Below are 21,248 nucleotides of genomic sequence, written 5' to 3'. Positions count from 1 at the left end.
AAATGGTACTCGAACGAGGTGATGTGCTGCTCCCCGAGTGCGGTCACCAGTAACTCTCACGAAGAAGCTGGTGAAGAGGGAGCTAGCTCGGGAGAACAGACAACGACGGACAAAGATGAGGAGCTTAATGTTAAACATGTCCTCCAGGGTGGTGAGGCGGAGCTGTTCAAAGATCGGGCTCGTGCGCGACCACGGTGGCAGACCAAAGAAGCCGCGGATAGCGCACTTCGTTAGACGTGTGAGGGGCTCCATGTTGCCAATTTGAAGTGACGGATAAAAGGCGTTGGAAGCGTACGACAACCTACCCTGGATCATCGACCTGTAAAACAGGATCTTTGACGCCAGGGTGAGGCTTCGGCGGCTCCGCCACAGCGCACCTACTGACTTCCGCACCTGCTGGATTGTGTGATTGACGTGAGGCTCCCAGGAGAGCTGCCCATCTACCATTACGCCCAGGTACCGCGCTTGTTCCACAACTGCAAGGGCTGCATTCCCACAGCGAATTCGAATGTTATCTGTGTCAGGGGCTGGGCCTCTTGGGGTAATCAACAGAGCTTGCGTTTTCTTTTGGTTCAGCATTAGCCCGCGGTCCTCCAACCACTGCGACAGGCCAGTGATGGCTGTGCTTAGAGAAGAGCACACTTGTTCGCAACTGCCCGAGGCTTCAATTGCAATGTCGTCTGCAAATTCCTGGTTTGTGACCTGCTGGGGCAAGCAGCATCGAAGGTTACGGATGTATAGTGTGAAAAGGAGGGGGCCGAGGACGGATCCTTGCGGCACCCCTCGACTGCATGCGACGTATTCCGAGCAATTTCCGCCCACGACTACGCGTTGAAGCCGCTCACTCAGGTAACTAGTGAACCATATCTGGACAGTACCGCCGACCCCAATGTCGGATAGCTCCTGTGCCAAGATGGTGTGTTTGACACAGTCGAAAGCCTTCGACATATCCACGAATATCACACCTGTGAGTTTGCGCTCATACTTCGCTTTCAGCCAGCGATTGACAGCTAGCACAAGAGCGTCCTCCGTACTGTGGTTCTTCCTGTACGCGAACTGCGAGTCAGGGAGAATACTGTGATCGGTCAGAAAGGACGTAAGCTGAGCTTTGACGATCTTCTCGAGGAGGCGAGAAACGACTGGTAGTAGAGAAATAGGTCGATACGCAGTAGGCTGACAAGGGTCAAGGCCGCCACCTTTGAATAGCGGCGACACATTAGCAATTTTAAACTGACGGGGAACACACCCCTGACATAACGAAGTATTGAAAATGATGCTGAGCGAGGGAGCCAGTATTGATGCCGAGTTTCTAAGGACAATACCCGGCAAGTCATCATGTCCAGTTGCTTTTGACGCGTCAACGGACTGGAGAAGGGCCGTAATGTCCTCCGTCGAAACAGGCGCAAATTCCGTGAATGCTGGTGCTTCACGTTCGGCTGGTGCGTTGGCGCACAGCGCGTCTGGTCGTCCAGGGTCATGTACAACTTCGCCAAAAGTTCGGGAGAGGATTCCAACAGGTACTTGTGGTGGGCTTGAACTTTTCGCTCGTCCAGTCACCACGTTTATCGTATTCCAGAGCTTCCGTCCATCCTTTCCGGCCGACTGTAGGCGAGCTTGAAAATACTGATCCCTTAGCCTCCGATCTAGCTTGCGCGCGGCTGCGCGGAGAGTGCGGTGTTGCTCTCGCAGGCGGACATCGTTTGGAGAGCGTGAAAGAAGTCGGTGGGCCTTGTTTCGTTGACGCACAGCAGATACAAGTTCAGGACACAACCATGGGCAAGGTCGGCGCCTCGGCTTACGAGGAGGTTGTGTGTTCTGGTACAAGATCTGAAGAGGCTAGCTTCACGCCACTAGACGATAAAGCATTCCACGGTGGTGTCAAACCAGTCACGAGGTCCACCCATTACTACGATCTAGACGTTGAGACACCATATCGCTAGCTATGATATCCTCCTTTGTAGGGTCCTGGCCGGCCCTGTAACGCTTTAGTAGTTTATACTAAGTCTAAGGGCTAGTAAGGCCGAGTGACGAACTGCTGACTCAGTTACCATCATTCCCTGAGGTTTGAAATGCAGAAAAATGCACATTGCGGCCAGGCCTTCCTCCTCGTGTCCTTACGACTCCTATAAACCTACAAGACTTGTGTTTGTAATTAGTTAGGACTCTGCCCGTTCAGTGTGTGAAGTTTCAATCGCTAAGGACACTGATGGGGTCGAATACCTTCAAAGATCTATGGAGCCGCCGAGTAGTCAGCACCTATGTCAGGTTACTAGTATTACTATTAGCGTTGAACTGGTACATGTTGGTTCGTGGCCATCTAATATTTTTCACGGGACCAGCAGCACGGAGAGGCAGATCGAGAGTCCTTGACACAAGTGATAGAAGATCAATAGGACACCGATAGACCCTTCTCACGTTAGCCTCTTCTCCTGAGTCAGTATCTCCAGTTCTCTACGCTTGAACGCGCTGGTCTTTAATCGCGTCGGGTTTCCTCCATTCAAAATGGCGTCTGCATCAAAACTACACTGTGATGGTTGATGGCTGTGCACGTGGTGGAAGGGCATTTGAACCTTTGAACCTGCTCGGCAATGCGTGTACACAGTAATAAAATCATGTCGACAAACAACCCTAGGAGGTTTGGGTCAGTAGTACCTTCTGGTGGAGTGGTAAGCACTGATGTACATGTATGTCCGGTGATTTTTCAAGCACATGGTCGCTGGTTCAAACCCCATGCGACCAGGCTTAGATTTTCATGCCTTCGCCCCATGTGATAACAGACAGAAACTGCCTATTTTGGTTACCGATATCTTTACGCATTTTAGGTAATATGATACCTGCTGTTGGTGAATATGATGGATGCAAGCAAACAGCGAAGTGAGATCACCCCAGACATCCGCCGGCAAGGATGCACAGGTGCGGTTGGTCAAATCGGGACATCATGCCTTTTCCTCCACGTACCTCCACTGGAGTAGTACACACGTTCACGTCCCGACGACCACAGGAAGGAGAAGAAGTCGCGGCGTGAAGCAGCTTCCAACGTCCTCCTGATTGTTCAGCAAATCCCTCTGGGCAGTTCACCTGAGCTGCGACCCTAACCGACTTAGTTGCCAGTGACTCACTGAGGTCCAATTTCCAACATCAGTGCGCAAGGTGCAAGAGAACGAGGTGCACACGCGGACACACACCATCCGATCGCCCATCAAATACCGAGGTAAGTATTTTGTTAGCGTCGAAAACGCGCCGTGAGTGAAGACTTCCCCTGGAGTGAGGTTTCCCCTCCCCCGACGCAGCAGGCCGAAGCTTGCTAGCATGCAGCATTGCTAATGCATACACCACGTACTGTAAGTGTTAGATAATACTAATACAGTAACAGATCCTCGAGTCCTAGCTCCCGTGCCACGAGGCACGAGGCGAGCATTTCGTGGGTCGTGGAGCTTCATGGTTCACGATGAGTGACACTGACAGGTAGACCAGTACGGAGCATGCACGTGCGCGACTTCGCGGTGATGTTGTTCCCGATCTTCCAGTGATAGTGTTGCTCAGTGTTTTGCTGCAGGCTTTATAGTGAGAGTTGTTTCTAACTGCTGCGACACTTCACACAAGATTCACACTGCACTGTAGCAATAGAACGACGTAGATCACTTAGAACATAAGCATTAGCACGGGGAGCGCAAGGAAAGTGGCGAGCGCAGGTGCATTCACTGGTCTCAGCAACTGCTCAATCAGCTAGCCTAGCCAGCCACACGGCATAGAGAGCAGCACCCTATCGCGTAGTACCGCGGGACATCCCAGCAGCAGCAGCAGCACCGTGCTAACCTAACTGCCTGGCGTACCAACACGTAAGCAGAGCTGTGCTAGCTGCACAGAGCAATGTGTGCTAAGGTCTCACGCATAGTTTGTGTGGCCCAGCGCATTACTTAGGTAGCCGACGCATATCCAACTTGTGCCGGAGTGCAAACGGGAAGGAAGTAAACGCATGCAGCATTTTCTTCATGCTCTTGTTATCTGTCCTTTGACGGACTGTCCAGTGTCCAGTAGGGTTCGGAGCCAATGATGGACGCTGCCCGTGTATACAGATTCGTCTTGCTGCTCATGGGATCACTGCCAGTCGCAATCTGGACAGCTGAGAAAGAGCTGGAAGGTCAGTGCTGGCCATGTATTGTAGACTTGTACGTGTGTGTGTGTGTGTCTGTATGTTTCCTACCTTGGGCCTTTGACCGCCGGAAATGCAAGAAAGGGGACCTTCGGGATGTTTAGCATAGGCTCATGCGTCGACAGCACGCATGCATGGTCGGGAATGGCCGACCTAAAGGTGAAATTAAAGCAGCACTGAGGTGAGGAGAACTGATCAGATTTGGTCACAGGATCCTATGGCATGCAACACTAGTAGTACATGTACTGTCAACAGAACAGATGTTGCTATGCTGGTTACAGATTAGTGCCGTTGCGGACCGCAGTTCGTCAGGCTTGTGACGTGCGGGCCAGCAAGGTGTCCAGAGTGGGGGACATCGGAAAGGACAGTGCACGGTAGAGTACTCTGAGAGATTCGCAGGTGCAACTGGCGCCATGTGGGAGAGGTAAGTAACGCGTGGCTGACATTGAAACGAGGGGAGGTCTTTCGAACTGTTCTTACACTTAGTCGTTCTGGTAAATACCCGCTACCCTGTTAGTCAGTTTGGGGTTACTAGTAGTAGTACATGTAGTAGTATGTCATTGGCAGCGTTTTGCCATCTTCAGACAGTATTGTCTAGAGTTGGGCTGTGTAGCACGCCTCCTTACAACATCACTGCCATCACTGGAATCAGTCATAATAGCTAGTGTCTGTATCAAAATTTAATGCAAGTCGACAACATCAATCTTCAATGCACATGGCACTAGTGAGTGAGTGAGTGTGGATCATGCTACATCGTGCAGCACTATTTCTACATGACTTTCTGGAAGGGGTCTGTCTATTCGTGTAACTGGCACATGCTCGCCCGGCGCGGGGTCCCCAGACTTGTACAAGACCAAGCCATCTGTAAAATGGAGAAAGCAGGAGGCAATAATGAGCAAGTGTGCATACCGTCTTGATGTACATGTATCTGATAATGAGCAAGACATTACACACACACACATACACACACACACACACACACACACACACACACACACACACACACACACACACACACACACACACACACCACCACCACCACCACCAGAACTGGCCAACTCTTCATCTAGTACATGATGTACTGATGTACATGATGACTGTGCATAGTGCTGGGAGTGCAGTGACTATTTGATGCAGCCTGCCATACATAACGCATAACACAACGAGAAGCCAAGACAAGGATGTATAATTTAAGTAGATCATAACTGGTACTACTACGGCTGTGTCCCGCGCTGACTGGGAGCTTAGACTACCCTTCTGAAGCCGGCTTGCCTCGTCTTTGAGGTTGAGCACAGGGTAGACTCTCTCTACCCATATGGTCGTGAGATGGCATGTGGGGTATACTGCGTGGACCATTAGTCATAGCTGAATCACCTATTGTCAAAGCTGGTCGAAATAAGTGAGCATGTGGCGCGCTTGGGGAGAATGTGATTGTTTCCGTGGAGTTTTGGAGAACAGTGTGTCATCACTGGCCACGTAAAACTGTGAGCCTTCAGCCCTTCACTATCTGCTTGTTATCTGATATCCAACTTTTGCGGAGACATATCTCTGTCACTTTGAAGTTCTGTGTTACTCCACGTGTCCATGCCACACTGCTAGCACATGCACGTTGCCGCGGAGCAGTCTCAGGGACTATTGGCTCGGCCCAGCTGAGCTAGCAGCAATTCTGTGTGTTGTGTGGCCAGCTACGGAAGCGGCAAATGACAGAGAGCCGAGTAGACTGTCATTCGCTCGGAAGCATCCCAGCCCAGCTTCAGTGGATCAATTGTTTTGACCTGCTATGCTTCGCGGACGCACCAAATAGGATTTTCGGTCTTTGACCACTTTGCGGTGGGTCTGATCAACTCACCTCCCATCGCTTTAGGAGTTGCATCTGCGCCTTGATCCACAGACTGTGACAGAGCTAGAGGGCGGTGGTGGCGTTCCTAGGATTACGTGAAAAAGTCTGTCTGACTGCCGAATCTCACGCGAGCCTTGAAATGTTTTATTTTTATGGTTACTGTTTGCCCAGTCAACTCCCGGATGACAGCTGGGTTGAGAAGCTCGTGAGGTCTCAGTGTTCACGAGGACCGGACCAACAGTTTGGTGTCTGGGCTCAAGTGAGCGGCTCTTTCGCTCCTCTTTGAGGTTCTGATAGGTGCTGCATGTCGGGGTCTGTGTGTTACAAGATCAGCAGAGAGTGCTAGTAGTATGGCGAGTATCGGGTCAGATGACCTGGACAGTGCAGAGAAGCACTACAAACCACACATCAATTGAGAAATCAACACGTAGAAAGCCTGAAAGGATGCCCCGTGGACATAGTTTGGGCAGTCGAAAAGCAGTTGCGTGGCGAGCAGCAGCAACTAACGTGTTACTTTTCTGGAGAGATATTTGCTTTCCCTAAGTGCATGCGCCTGCATTCTTGTGTTGAATGCGGCGTGGTGGAGTAAAGCAATCCTGCACTGCAATGTTGTTTCACCGCCGCGGCCCTGGCTTGGAGTTAGAACAACAGTCGATGAAATCGAATTACACAGTATTGCACTCCGCTTTGGTTCACTCCGACAATGGAGCGGGCCCCCTCGACAACAATGCGGGAGAAGGACAGTATCTGATTCTGCCACGTGTTGAGGAGCGCGGTAGGCGCGTTCCTTGTAACTGCCTGCGGCGGCTTCATTGTGTTCCTGGATGTGCTCCAGTGCCGAAGCGTGTTGGATTGTAAGGATGTACACATGCTCACGGCTAGATTCTAGTTTCTACCACACCTCTCACTCAGGCCGGAGAGGGCCAGCTTCAGACAGACAGAGAGCGTCCTTGTACTCCAAATAAGTTGGAATGCCGTCTCACACGTCTGTCTCTGTCAGTCTCTAGGTGACTGCAGTACTACTCTCCTCACTACCATAGTACCATAGCAAACTAACTAAAGAGAGCGTAATGTGACTAGTAGTAGCCTGTATTAATTTTGTAGTTGAGAGCTGGAGTTGGAGCACGGTACGGGCTGAGATGATAGTGATGGTGACACAGACTCAGTGGCCGCTGGTCGCACTGCACAAGAGCCATGGTGAATTCAGCCTTGCTCCTCAAACTTGCTAGGCAAGATGCACTCATATCCTAATAGTAGTAATGCCACACCCAGTGTGCCCTGTCCCGTCCATGAGAAGCTGAGGCACAATCACTTGTACACTCTTCCTGTCGGCCATGCAGTTGAAGCTTTCTCTGATTTGTGGGGAGACAGAGAAGGGTGTGTGCACTGCATACTTTGCCTGCAGTCATAGGTAGACTGAACGTTCTGCAAGCAGGCCGGTCTGACTAACACATAGTGATTGTCACACCGTTGAACATCTCCACATGTGAAACCAACAACAAACTTGCAAGACACTTAGGGATGATTAGGGCAGAGGCCCCAGTTACTTGTAGATTATTATGTGACCTAGCGGTTAGCTAATACCTGGCAGCGCGACATTACTTACATTAGCAGTAGGATCAGCGGCATGATGGATTCTCATGTGACCAATGATGTCATTAGAGAGGATTCGCAAGACATTACTTTTGGCATAGCGTGAAATTTCGCGTCAGAAACTGCATACAAATGTCGGATTCTAGCGTGAGCTGCACGTAGGGTAGCTCCGATGCTTGCTTTCGAATCCGACGTTTGAATGCCATTTCCGACGCAATATTTCACGCCATGCCAAAAAGTAATGTCATGCAAGCCCTCTCTATTATGCGCCCCAAGATGAGGAAACTATGTGCAGTGAGCTTATCTGGGGCCGGCTCGTATTAACTTTAAAAATACTTTTTAAAGAAGTAATTTCATGGAGCAACATAATGTTATGTTCTAACTTATAACACTGGCTAGCCAGCTATAATTATCTAGTACTCTTATCAATAGCATTGCATGTAGACGAGTACTATTCTGCTGTACTAGTAACTGATGATTGAATATCCTCTCTTCTCTGTTGATAGGCTGCTATGGCAACAATGGAGTCCAGCTATAATTATCTAGTACTCTTATCAATAGCATTGCATGTAGACGAGTACTACTCTGCTGTACTGGTAACTGATGATTGAATATCCTCTCTTCTCTGTCGATAGGCTGCTATGGCAACAATGGAGTCCACCTGTCGGAGACAGTATATGCTTGCCGTGGCGAGTGGGTGGGTCACATATCCAATGCCAGCAACCTGTGTGCCGCAGGCTATCACGTGTGCAGATGGGACGACCGTCGGAGCCTTCGTCAGCTGGAAGCACCGCACGTCATGCCGTCGAACTTTGCAGGCGGCGAGCTGAACAGCGACTGCTTTGCCTACAACGCTGCACAGAACCAGGACTCGTGCAGGCCGTGCCACGGACAGCCGGGCGAGTCTGACCAGATGGCCGGCATTGGCCGTCAGTGTGCTAGCGAGGAGTACGGCTATAGGCGGTCGGTTTCCTGCTTGGCGTCGGGCAGGGTCATTCATGACCACGGCGCACGGCCACATGGCACTGAAAGCTGTACCTACTGGCAGCACTTTTCAACAGGTGCCGTATGCTGCAAGGATATTGAGGACACAAGTAAGTACAGACCGGCTCTCACCGTGTATGTACACGTTGCATTACAAGTACATATGCATGCAGAGCGGACTGCTTATATCCAGCACCAATTTTCAAAATACATACATCTATATGAAGTAGGTTGTAGCAACTACTGCATGCATCCTTGGCAATTCCTTGCGAAAAGTGGACCTGGTGTTGGCATATGAACCTGAAAAAATAGTAACACTGTGACAAACATGTCCAATGTTCTTCCTCTTATCCATCCAGCTTCACCATCCCCTAATCCAAGGACGCCGACAACATCGGGCCGGCTAGTTGTCGATCTGACGTATGAAGAGTCGAATCCACTTGTATACAATGCCAGCCAAACCGACCAGGGCTTTAACGAACCGCTAGAAGAAACCGAGCCACCAATCTACTTCAATGGCTGCAGAGCTCAGAATCGCTCCGGCCTGTATCATCTGCGGGATGTGGCTGCATGCCAAGGAGCATGGTCTGGACATGTGAAGAATGCTGATACACTGTGTGCACCGGGGTGGAAGGTAAGACTTGGCATGGGGATGCATGGCATGTTAGAAGTAAGCTCAAGTCAATCCTCTTCTGTCTAATCCGAGGTTAAGCCAAGTTCACAGCAGTGCATGTACTTCGAAGAACACTCAGTACTTTGTTTGTGGTACATGTACAAGCCAGTGTATGTGCCAACCTTTTGAACCTGATAGCACTGTCTTGCAACACTGCATAGAGAACAGGGAGTAGTAAAATACCGGTATTTTGCTACTCCCTGATAGAGAATGTAAGCACTAAAGATGTCACGCTAGATGTGCTGTGCTACCAGCTGCTGGTATACTACAACCAACACACTAGCAGTGTAGACAATGAGACATGCATAATTATGATGGCATTCACTGTTCCCATGGTTACCCGGTCATTTCTGCTACTTGCTCTCCAGGTGTGCAGTCATGAAAACACAGAAGAACTGGGCAGTATAGACTTTTCCTATTCCAAGAGAAGAGGTCTTCAGGGATGCTTTGCGATCAATGCGGCGCACAGCCGAGGGCAAGCCTGTCAGCGCTGCAGGGAAGGGAGTACAGTGCCGCTGCAAATGGCCGGTGTCGGAAGCTTCTGCTACTGGAGTAGGACGCGCACGCGGAAAGCTAGCCGCAAGGAGAGGTCATGCTTCGGCAAGGGACGTGTTGATGCTACGTCGTATCGTCCGCGGCGAGAGTGCTCCCACGATGTCAGCCTGAGTGGAGTGGTCTGCTGCAGACATGGTAAGCAACGACTATCGTTCATGATGCTATGTTTTTAAGTTTTTACTTACACTGCCCTGTCCTTGTAATGCAGTGGGTCCAAGTGCATTGAATCTGCTGTGGTGATTACATAAGGAGTACAGTCAGGCCTCGCTTATCTTTTCCTCTTTTATCCGGATCCCTCGCCATCCGGAAGAAAATCGTTGGTCACCGATTTACAGCATATTCCATGCATACATACAGTATGGGTGTTCGATTATCCGGTTCCCTCGCCTATCCGGATATTTTTTGTGGAAAACGGATGTGTGCGGTTAAGCTAGGTCTGACAGTAATGATTACCAGCACATGGATATTATTACCCTTCGATCATCTCTCCACCAAAGTCCAAGCTAGGTACATTATGATGCAAAAGGGACACACTTGGGACAACCGCTAACGATTTTGGCCACCTTGTTTCACAGACTGCCTGGGAAGGGGAACATTGTGGAAAAACCAGGTCCAAAAATCTCAATTCATCACAGACCCATGGTGGAAATGTCCGGACCATCTATGCCTCAATTTACGGATAACTAAATGATCCACGCGCTGCACTTTCAAAGGCAATTTTCTCCACTTCATGCAAACCGTCATCAAGTACCATTTTGCACATGACAGCTTGTTTACGACGGTACTTCTTGCCATACCCTCAAGAACCAGGACACTAACTCTTTCTCAATATTATTCAGGGGCCACTACAACAATTTCTGAGATTACCAGTCGTTTATAAGCAGATTAAGTTATTGCTGTAGTGTGTTGATTAACCAATTGTGAGCGACAAACTGCCAAGAGCTGGACATTCTCTACACGAAAAATAAGCACTGGGAATCGATGGTAACAAAGGGAACAAAAGCACTTGAGAACTTTTTCAAGAGCTGTGTGGCACAGGCATAAATGTTCTGACTCTAGGCCAGTGGTTCACAAGTTGTGTAGATTCCACAGACACACTCTTATTGGGTTAACAAGCTGGCCTGCTGGTGTTAATTAAGAGGATAGGCCAAGCAGATGTGTACGGACTAAAGTTTCCGCAATGTGCTGCTGCCACACACGCACTGTGCCTGTTCTGCTGCTGTGCGCTGACTGTGTGTTACCTGCCGTTTATGATGTGTAGAAATGGAGGAGCCGCCGCATCGCAGCTGTGGACAAGGTTGTGTGCACGGGACCTGTAATAGTTCTATGGGCGATAATGACGGTGTCTGCCAGTGTCATCAGGATTGGACAGGCCCGACATGTGAACAAGGTACAGGGGACTAAAGATGGCTCCTATATGTACAGGAACTTGGCAATTTGACTTATTTGAATTTCCCTCCAATTTCAAAGTATGTGAAGGTTGTCCGATAATAATGGTAGGTAGAGAGTGAAATAGGGAGATCAAAATTATGCAGCTGTAGCACTATATTTGGGTCACATCATGAGTAACTCATTACTGTTCGCAACATATGTTAAGTGACATGACACAGTGCTTTAACCTCACGATGATACTGTGAGTGAGAAGATGTGATGAATGGCGATTGACGTTGACATCGTTGCATGGTGTGTGATTGCGTTCACAGCTATCTGCCGACCGAAGTGCAGGCACGGAGGCAAGTGCATTGCTCCAAACAAGTGCCAGTGTCTTCCGGGCTACAGTGGGCGACTTTGCAAACCAGGTAAGTGTACTGGAATTGCTGATTTTAGAAATCATTTAGCCCTGCTGCCAGGAACGTGCTTGCTGCAAGAAGTATAATGATCCGGCACAGGAACCAGTTCTAATCAGAATTTTATTTGCGAGCCTCTCTTACTCAGGGCCAGTCAGAGGAGATTGTGTTTTGAAACCTTTCATAGTCAGTCTAGCCAATGGAAGGTGTGACAGTGTTTGTTTGCTTTGTTTTGTTACGTGTTTCGCCTACTTGCAGAGATACGACCATGCAGCGGTGGATGTGTGCATGGTATGTGCAACACAACACGGAGCAGGCAAGGTATTTGCCAGTGTCAGGACGGGTGGTCAGGTCCCACATGCAGTCAAGGTCAGTTGTGCCCTATTTCATATCAAACTCTGTGCGTTAGCATGTGTTTGTACATGGTAGACATAAATACACGTGATTAGCGGACACAGGGACTGGTGCCGGCTGGCAAGGCCAACCTCCAAAGGAATCCAGTTGAGTGGGTGTCGGTGTCACCGCCATAACTACATGTACGCCTTTGATTAATTGAGACTTACACACACACACACACACACACCCACACACACACACACACACACACACACACACACACACACACACACACACACACACGTATATACTCCGAAGTACCTACATACTTAGCATTATTTACACAGCTCTGTTTATAGGTACTGGTAAAGGCCTTCTACTTCAAAGGTCCATGGAGGCATTCTGATAGGGACGACGTCCAAATTCGGCTAACACCACTGCTACTCTGACCCTCTGCTTGTGTGCGGCCATTTTGTCGTTACAGCTGTGTGCCAGCAGCCATGCCAGAATGGCCAGTGCGTTGCCCCCAACATCTGCGTGTGCAATAAAGGCTGGAAAGGTTCCAGTTGCCACCGGGGTGAGTTCTCGCCATGCTCTTGTTCTCAACTGAGGCGTTCATAGCACAGGCCTCGGTTTACGAAAATGTGGCAACACCCTCATCAGTCATCAGTCATCAGTCATCAGTCATCAGTCATCAGTCATCAGTCATCCCCCTGGACATGGACACTAACAGTACCAGTTGTCTTGAGTTGCAATCCTCATCATTTTTGTCACAAGTTGGCATGAATACTGGATAAATACTGGTGCACAAGTACACGTTGTAATGTTACGTTGTCTTTTGTTTTCCTGCTCGTGCACGTGTGCGTGTGGTGTACAGCAATCTGCAAAGGCTCCTGTAACCATGGCAAATGCGTATCACCAGACCGGTGCAGATGTCGGAAGGGCTGGAGTGGGAGGCGCTGCAGCAGAGGTAAACTTACTCATGTACATCATGTAGTGTGTACTTGCAAAATATTACTCCATTATTTTTTGAACGTCAGACCACAACTCTGTGCTCCCGCCTGACCTACACAACTTGCACACAGCACCAACATAGCGTCCACAACACGGATAATCCTGTTGAATACTTGAAGTAGGATTTGTAGGAACAGTTATTGGAACACATGTACAGTAGGTATCGGTTATAGCGTGGGTGTTTGAAAAACGACTTTCTATTCTTATTTCCGATATTTCTTACACACGATAAATCAAGTGTGGCATATCACATGCATGTGCGCAGAGGCAGGAAGATCATCGTACATGATGACAGTACTTCTGTGCATGTGGCTGGTCATAGTCACATAGTCTTACCATGTGGCTATGCAAAATGAGTTACATGACCACAATAGTTGAATCTGCAGCACTACGACGCAACGAGAGTCAGATCAGAACGGAATTGGACAGGCGATACACTTTGTACTAATCTGGCATGTTTCGCTACACAAAGTCCATTCTTAGGACCGATATATTCTACTATGCGATAAAATTGCTTGAAAGAATAAATGTGCACTTGAAATCCATGTTATGATTATGAAAACATGAGAGTTCATTCTTGTAGGCAGTATATTCTTTTACACGACCACGCTATAACCAATACGCACTGTAGTAGCAGAACACCCTCACTTAGAAGTTGGTCCTTACCATGAAAACTTGAACCCTTCTTTTCGGGAAGTTGTGGGCTAGAGAAGCGAATGAATGTGAGAAAATACATAAAACAAAACTGAAATGGAGCTGAGCAACCGAATAGGTGCGCATAGTCACTGCCCTACCAAAGCACAGTGATCTATGAGACAAGTGCTGCGTCATGTGATGATCATCCACAGTGAATGCCCCCCCCCCCCCCCCCCCCCCGAATCCCTTCCTGGTACATGCACTCTGAAAATTTGAATCCATGACCCCCACCTCTCTCTCTCTCTCTCTCTCTCTCTCTCTCTCTCTCTCTCTCTCTCTCTCTCTCTCTCTCTCTCTCTCTCTCTCTCTCTCTCTCTCTCTCTGTCTCTCTCTCTCTCTCTCTCTCTCTCTCTGACACACACTCCTGCTGGGGTCTCTGTTTATTTAAAATTTCTTTTCTCTTCTGCATCGTGTGACTGTACATTGCAGCGATATGCAAGCAGCCCTGTGACTCTAGGAGAGGTCGGTGCGTAAGCCCGAATATCTGCCACTGCTTCAACGGCTACATTGGCAAGAGCTGTGAAATACGTGAGTTGAAAATTCCCTCACCTTTCCACGCCACATATGCCGGTACATACATTGTGTAGTAGTTCTGTTTTCAAAATATCATTGTTCACTCTACCCTTGTAGACGAATTCTGATTAGCAAGGTCCAAAATCCTGTCACAAATCACTGACAAGTGCGGTAATTTTAATCATTAAAATGAAATAAGTATATTCTCAATCGTTGCTTGTGCTTTCGTCCAGGTCTTGGCCACTTGTCACAAAGTCGGAAAAACAACAGATGATGGTGATCATGATAATGAGGATAATGAGGATGATGAAAAGGAGAAAAATAACTGGCTGGCAGAGCAACCTACGCCACGCGAAAGTCTGCTCCAGAAATTAATGCGAAGCTGCATGGCGAGCAAACAGTGATTGTGAAGAGTTACAGCGTATCCCTCAACGTGATGCCCAGAGCTATCAGACTGACCAATGGAGTGGGTCATGTCAAACTATTCAAATATATTCAGGAGATATTTCCAATTTCATTTTAGTTTTTTTTTGTCTTCGCTTTGTTCCATTACTTGATAGTTCGTTTTGATGACAATTGCCAAGTCAACAACATACACTGAGTGCCACAAGTGATATCGTTACTCTATTGATGATAATTATAGAGTTCATAATCACCAAATAATCTCACCTATATGATTAGGCTAACTAATACTACTCCTTGACCGCAGTAAGCCCAGAGTTTCGCCTTGGCATTTTCCAAGGAAGATATTTTCTATTCCCACCTACCCCGTAACTGCAGTAAGCAAAGATTGAGTTTGCCTTTTGATAGTGATGCACGTCATAATGACAATAGGTACGTCGAAGTACTTGTAAGGTGTAAACTATAGCTCGTGCTTGATATTGATATCTGTCACTATTCCACGCCACACATACCAGTATCTTCCACCGCGGGAGCAATATTTCAGAACACTGACAACACCTGTGGCCTGTGGAAAGCTGTGTGATCGCACATCGTTCATGATTGCATGACGACAGGCCAGTGACCCTAATTCAGCCTGGAGGACGAACCCCTGGGGCAAGGTGACCAGCTGCATGATGTCAGAATGTCTGGAGCAAAGATACTGCAATCTAATATAATGATAAAGATATGTAGTCCCAATGCTACAACACACCGGTGTGTCAGTGTGTCATTACATACTTGTGTAAGTTATCTTGAAGGTCGGTGACAGTAAAGCACCTCAGCAAATTCTCAACAGTAATCACATCAGCAGGAGTTGAGGACTCTCTTGATAATCCCTGTAAACAAAGCAGGGTGTGACAGACCTGGCCTGCTCTGACTTAAACAGCCCAAGTCCAAAAGCTGTTAAATGGTAAATACCACAAGCCCAGGGTTCTAGGAAAAATAGGCCAAATGCCAAGTTCACTACAATAGTATCGTGTTTTGAGCTGCGGTGGGACCAAGACATATGACATGGCCAGTCTAGTGTCAAACTCCTGTGCACACTGACCACTGGCTATGGTCATCTACCAGTCGTGTGGGTAGGCTGCCGGCACGCAAGGCTGCAAACACTGCCAAACAGCTCTGTCATCAATGTTGGTCCTGGTCCTGCAAGGGTCACCGGGTGGAGTGATAGCACTATTGCAGTAGAGTATGCAGGACTTTATCCACCATGGAAAACTGGCACATGTACATGTAGTACCACCACTGGTCACACGCATGGTGATCATAGCCATGCAAATGCCTAGATTGCTCACACTCTATGCGTATCATACGCCAACATCTGGGCAGATCAGGAGTTTGGCACGGTGCACTGAATTCTGCCGTGGCCTGTCCCTGCAGCTGCTCCGTGACAGTGTCCGCATCGGAAGAGTCCAAATTCCACACTAAACAGTTGAGCACAGCAACGCTAGTCTCTCAGTCCCATTTGCTGGAGCGTCTCTGTCCACCGGCAGTAGTGGATGCTCGACTATGGTCAGCGTCGGGGTTGTGCACGGCATTGATGTAGGCAATATACGCCACACAGCCTGTCAGCGTGGTCACTCCAAACGCCATGATGTATTTGTTCTGCAGACAAGACCCAGAAAAACCAGCGCTCATTCACATGGTATCAGGTGGAAGACATGCACAGTAAAAATAAAATAAACAAGCACAATGAGTTCATAGTATAGAACACTTCTGTCTGCAGATTGAGTACTGTAAGAGCCTTATATATAACGAAGTGCTAAATTTAACGAGTTAACGAGGACAAATCTGTCGTTAAAATAGAAAACGTTTTACAGATATCAATACTAATACTGTTGTTAGTGAGCATTGAGAATGAGTGAGAAATGTTGGTACAAGCAAACTGGTCAATTTTTGGGAAATCGTTACACATGTACTTACGGCCCCTTAAAATAATTGCTTTTACCGTATTACAAACAGATGTACATGTAACTCGGATGTTGAGCCAATAATAAATGTAGAAAGGAAAAGGACATATGGATACGAGTTTAGAGTAACTCTCCATCACTGTAACTGGATACTATATACAGTCAGAAAGTGCAACAACTAGGCACAAAACTGACAGAGTACTGAGGCATTCGACGTCCTGACACCTAGCTTCAACACATCTCCGAATGTCTCAGTACTCTGTCAGTTTTGTGCCTAGTTGTTGCACTTTCTGACTGTATATAGTATCTGGTTACAGTGATGGAGAGTTACTCTAAACTCGTATCCATATGTCCTTTTCCTTTCTACACGAACATGTAGTTACATTTTGGACTGCCTGCCCCCCCCCTCTCCCAAGATCTTTGCATCCACCCTGCACTGTCCAGAAGAAAGACAATTATTCCCGTAGCTATGCAGAAGACGTTACTTCAGTAACGTCTGGCGCTAGCCAGGGTCCACACAGCTTTAATTTGGTGTTTGTTTGTGTGTTTGTTTGTTTGTGTCACGCCTGGCGCTATCCGTATCTGACGGCAAAAAAGCATAGGATGTTATAAATTTTTCAATTCTCCTTTTTTTCAGGCATATCCTGGGATTCGAACCCGCACTATCGCCCTACATGCATTCCCCCATACACTTCGCATTCATACCCATTCTTCCAAGTTGCGTTACGTTATTATCTTGCGTTTGAAAGCCCTATTTGAATATTGCGGGAAGCTGTATGTGGCCAGCTGTGTTTGATGGTACGGTACGGGAGACGGTGTCGTATTACCCTCGATCGTACCTGTCCCGTCCCTATCCCCTACCGTACCGTGCCATCAAAGACGGCTGGCCACAATGCATATAACTCAAATAGGGCTTTCAAATGCAAGATCACAATGTGAAACAACTTGGAAGAATTAGTATGTATGCGAAGTGCATCGGGGGATGAATGCAGGGCGCGCGATAGTGCGGGTTCGAATCCCAGGTTATGTCTAAAAAAAAGGAATTTTTTAAAGAATTTATAACATCCCTATGCTTTTTTTTTGTCTAGGTCATCAAGGCAAAAAAGCATAGCGTAGGGCCCTGAGCTTCCAAGCTCTCTCGTTAATGATGTCGGTTCGAATGGCATATCTCTCGCTTGCATACGATAAGCCAAACTTGCCAAATCGCCAATTGTATGATCACGTTGCCATAGGGACCAGCACAGTGATGACGCACGTTCTGCTTAGCTTCGTGAGAGAGAAGGCTGATCACTGCAGAATTTGGTCATTTTCAATTGTCTTATTGTATTCACGATGTGAAAGAAGTGCTGTGTTCAATGCTGTTAGTGCCGTGAACTGTTTATCGTCCTTCTCCTGCATTTTCCTAGGCTGACTGTAGCCTAGGAAATGGTTCCTCTAGGAGAAGATGCTTGGTATTCACCTTCTCTCCTGAGAAACTTTTCAGCAAACTTTCAAAAAAGTACGGCATTACGTTTGTCAATCTCCACCACCCGTCGTCTCACCTGGCTTCAGAAGATGTTACGAGAGATAGGAGAGTCGCCAGAAAGCATCACGCCCATCCTCAGGAACTGGAAAGAGCAAACGGCATGGTCCTTGGTTGGGGTAAACGCTGAACTTCTGATCTGTCTCAACCAAGATTTCAGCACTTTGTTCGTCACTTTTCGCTTGTCTGCTGATGTCTCCGCACTCCAGCTTTCTCCTGTCGGTGTCAAGTCCCAGTGCACAACGGAGAACTACTAATAAACAGTTCACGGCACTAACACCATTGAACACAGCACTTCTTTGACATTGTGAATACAATGAGACAATTGAAAATGACCAAATTCTGCAGTGATCGATCTTCTCTCTCTCACGAAGCTAAGCAGAACGTGCGTCATCACTGTGCTGGTCGCTATGGCAACGTGATCATACAATAGGTTGTCGAAGTGCCTACGTCACACTGCCTGAAAACTTGTAGGTACAAGGCCAAGTGGTGACAAACAAAAGTCGCGTCACCTGCACTTGTCGTGTTTCCAGCGGTCACGGCATCACTTTGACTGGGGCGCACTGGTGCAAGGTCGCGACTTCAAATTTTGTTTTACTTCAAGAAGTTTCTCCTTCGCTCTCAAGCCATTGTGCGGTGTTTTCCTGCTGAGTGTTCACCAGCACCTGAGAGATAGGAGTTCTGATTTTCGCTTGCCGCTGGACAAGGAAACGAGCCCAGAGTTGGTTGGTCTCAGAACTAAAAGAAATCAGCGATCGCTGCGATAGAAATAACAGAGACACCCATCATTGCTTCTTGGCCGGCGACTACATGTAAAGCCGAACGCCAGTACAGGCACAGCAGTGGCCAAGCAAAAAATTAGCTACGGCCTTTCCTTCTCTACAAAGCGAAAACTACAAACTCGGCGACAAGTAGCAGTATATTTGAAAATAGTCTCGCTCGCGCGCTCCTCAGTCAAAATGATGCTGAACCTGTGTTCACAGCATGCTGCTGCCACTGGAAACACGACAAGTGCAGGTGACGCGACTTTTGTTTGTCACCACTTGGCCAAGTAACTACGCGTTGTCAAGAAGCTGTGACGTCAGGCTTCGACGGCCTATTGGTGATTTGGCAAGTTTGGCTTATCGTATGCAAGCGAGAGATATGCCATTCAAACCGATATCAAATTGCCTTTCATCTGAATCCTACGCCCGAGGAAGCTGAGACACTCCCTTTCACCTTTATTCCCAATCGAAATCGCCACTTCCACCGAAACTGGGTGAATGCGCCCTACTAGATGGGGAGTTGTATGCAAAATGTCACTAAAGGCGCCATTTTGTTCTTATAAAAGCACGGACGACTGCAATTGGCCCATATGTTGTAGTCTTTTGGACGCTGAGTCGACTGGTTTTGGTCCGAAAAGGCTGCGATGCAGCGTTTGGCCCTTATTCCCAATCGACCACGGTTGAGTAAGCAGTCACGTGCTCATGCGTACACCAGTTACCTGGTCACCGTTTCCGCAGGCTACAACTAACAGCCTGTTGGAGCGCGTTCCTGTCATTCGAGTTGAACCTCGGTGTGAAAGTTGTAGTCTGCCGGCACGGTGACCAGGCGACTGGTGTACGCACGAGTGACTGCTTACTCAACCGTGTTCGATTGGGAATAATCGGACCAAGACCATTCGACTCAGCACCCCGAAGACTATAACTGGTGAAAATTTGATTTTTAGGGTATACTCAGTACTTCCCCTTTTTTCTTTGTCATATCAGAGCGCATTTCTCCAATACGCAAAGTTGGGCTTCAGCCACAAATAGCATTGTAGTGAACAGTGGATTAGTAGTAAATCACTAAATGAATATTGGGTGTAGTCGTACAGACAGTGCAGAAACACTACACACCTCGTTCGAAATACATGTAGATTCGGATCCTACTCTGTTTTCTTTTTTAATGTGAAAATTTAATGTGATGCCATACTACTACAGTGCATTTCAAAACTATAGACGCGTAGGGTTTTTGAAATATTTCAAATTTGGCTGGAACCTTTTGAGAATAGTTTTCGGAATATTGCTCAGAATCGCTCCACAATTACTCTCATATAGTTTCTAAAGGATTGGATAACAGACGCCCAATTTGGAAAAAATTATGCACAAAGTGATCACAGATTTTATGTGGTATAGATGCTGGCATAACGGTTTTTGCCTAGGTAGATCTACGCGTCTATAGTTTTGAAATGGACTGTAGGCCCATATTATCACTAATTAATTAGTTCCTTGTGGAGTTATGGTAGCTAGTACGATACCAAAAACCCGATTGCAGACGCAGCTGATAGTGATAGTGACAAATGGGTATTTTGGAATCTCTATCTGGCTGATCTGGTAAGAAGGAAACTCACCGGTCTAGCGAAAAGCTCGAAGTTGACAACACGAAAGAAGGGAGTTGATTCTCTCCTCGCAGCTTCACGCCAGTTGGTATTCGTCCGGGGCTCAGATGTTTGATTGCTTTTATCGCCTCCCATTTTATCACAAACACGCTAGGAAAATCAATACCTTGCTTGGAACAAAGCCTGGAGGCAAACTTCAGCTGGTGATATCCGAGTGAAAATCAAAACAAACTAATAAGGCCAAACTAAAGAAGGTGTGTGGTTCGACTAACATGGACATTTTTTTTACGGGCGGGCGGGCGGATTTTTTTTTTTTAATATATATTTTTAGTACATGTAAATACACTGTATACGCGTATCGAGTAGACTCTACTACCAGCACAAGGCAGCAGTCGTACCACTCACTGCACTGCACTGCAGTACAACTACAAGTCAAGTCCAAAAGGAGCCGCCTGCGTCCGCAGACTCACGCCGCACAGCACGTAGACGTGGACGTGTTCAGTCCACGTACGTCAGTCACACGATAGCCCGCCGAAAAAAAGTTACGGTCGGGCTGAAATTGTACGGTCGGTCGGGTGAGTCGAACCACACACCTTCTTTAGTTTGGCCTAATTATTACTTTTCGAATTTAGTTCAGTACGGAGTGCACCGGTACGGTACGCGGGTACTGAGCTGAGGCTAGCTTTTTTAGCTCGGCTCGGCTGGATGTATGTCTGTGTAGCCGTGTATGACTCGAGAGAAGTAGTCAGGATATCTACTCTAGGATGCGTTCGATAGCGTCTTTCGTCACTCTTGGCAACCCCCCAAAATAATTACCTCACACCCTGGCGGCACATTCGAAAATGCGAAAATTATGATCTGGCAAAGGAAGC

The 21,248-nt window shown here is 47.7% G+C and overlaps 1 protein-coding gene across 3 annotated transcripts; it reads left to right on the top strand.

Moving 5' to 3' along the window:
* The first annotated feature begins 2,694 nt into the window (after positions 1 to 2,694).
* Positions 2,695 to 15,084, top strand: LOC135805780 (adhesive plaque matrix protein 2-like). Of its 3 annotated transcripts, none has more exons than XM_065319877.1 (12): positions 2,695 to 3,211; positions 4,029 to 4,141; positions 8,222 to 8,680; positions 8,930 to 9,204; positions 9,612 to 9,933; positions 11,060 to 11,188; positions 11,502 to 11,597; positions 11,844 to 11,954; positions 12,406 to 12,498; positions 12,799 to 12,891; positions 14,061 to 14,159; positions 14,378 to 15,084. In XM_065319877.1, exons 2-12 carry the CDS (start codon positions 4,051 to 4,053, stop codon positions 14,416 to 14,418), a joined length of 1,809 nt encoding a protein of 602 aa, XP_065175949.1. In that variant the 5' UTR covers positions 2,695 to 3,211; positions 4,029 to 4,050; the 3' UTR covers positions 14,419 to 15,084. The 3 variants fall into 3 exon arrangements, with proteins under 3 accessions (XP_065175949.1, XP_065175948.1, XP_065175947.1); XM_065319876.1 differs by lacking the exon at positions 2,695 to 3,211 and adding an exon at positions 3,562 to 3,839; XM_065319875.1 differs by lacking the exon at positions 2,695 to 3,211 and having other exon boundaries at positions 3,874 to 4,141.
* The last annotated feature ends 6,164 nt before the right edge of the window (positions 15,085 to 21,248 follow it).

Source organism: Sycon ciliatum, chromosome 1, assembly GCF_964019385.1.
Source record: "Sycon ciliatum chromosome 1, ocSycCili1.1, whole genome shotgun sequence".
NCBI classification, from domain to species: Eukaryota; Metazoa; Porifera; class Calcarea; order Leucosolenida; family Sycettidae; genus Sycon; species Sycon ciliatum.
Note: the sequence above shows the minus strand (reverse complement) of the source record. Positions and strands in the feature narration are given on the sequence as shown.

Excerpts from the sequence above, each read along its gene's own strand:
- LOC135805780 (XM_065319877.1), top strand. The coding sequence starts at position 4,051 with ATGATGGACGCTGCCCGTGTATACAGATTCGTCTTGCTGCTCATGGGA. Across the intron at positions 8,681-8,929 it reads CAAGGATATTGAGGACACAA|CTTCACCATCCCCTAATCCA; the intron begins GTAAGTACAGAC and ends TTATCCATCCAG. Across the intron at positions 9,205-9,611 it reads TGTGTGCACCGGGGTGGAAG|GTGTGCAGTCATGAAAACAC; the intron begins GTAAGACTTGGC and ends CTTGCTCTCCAG.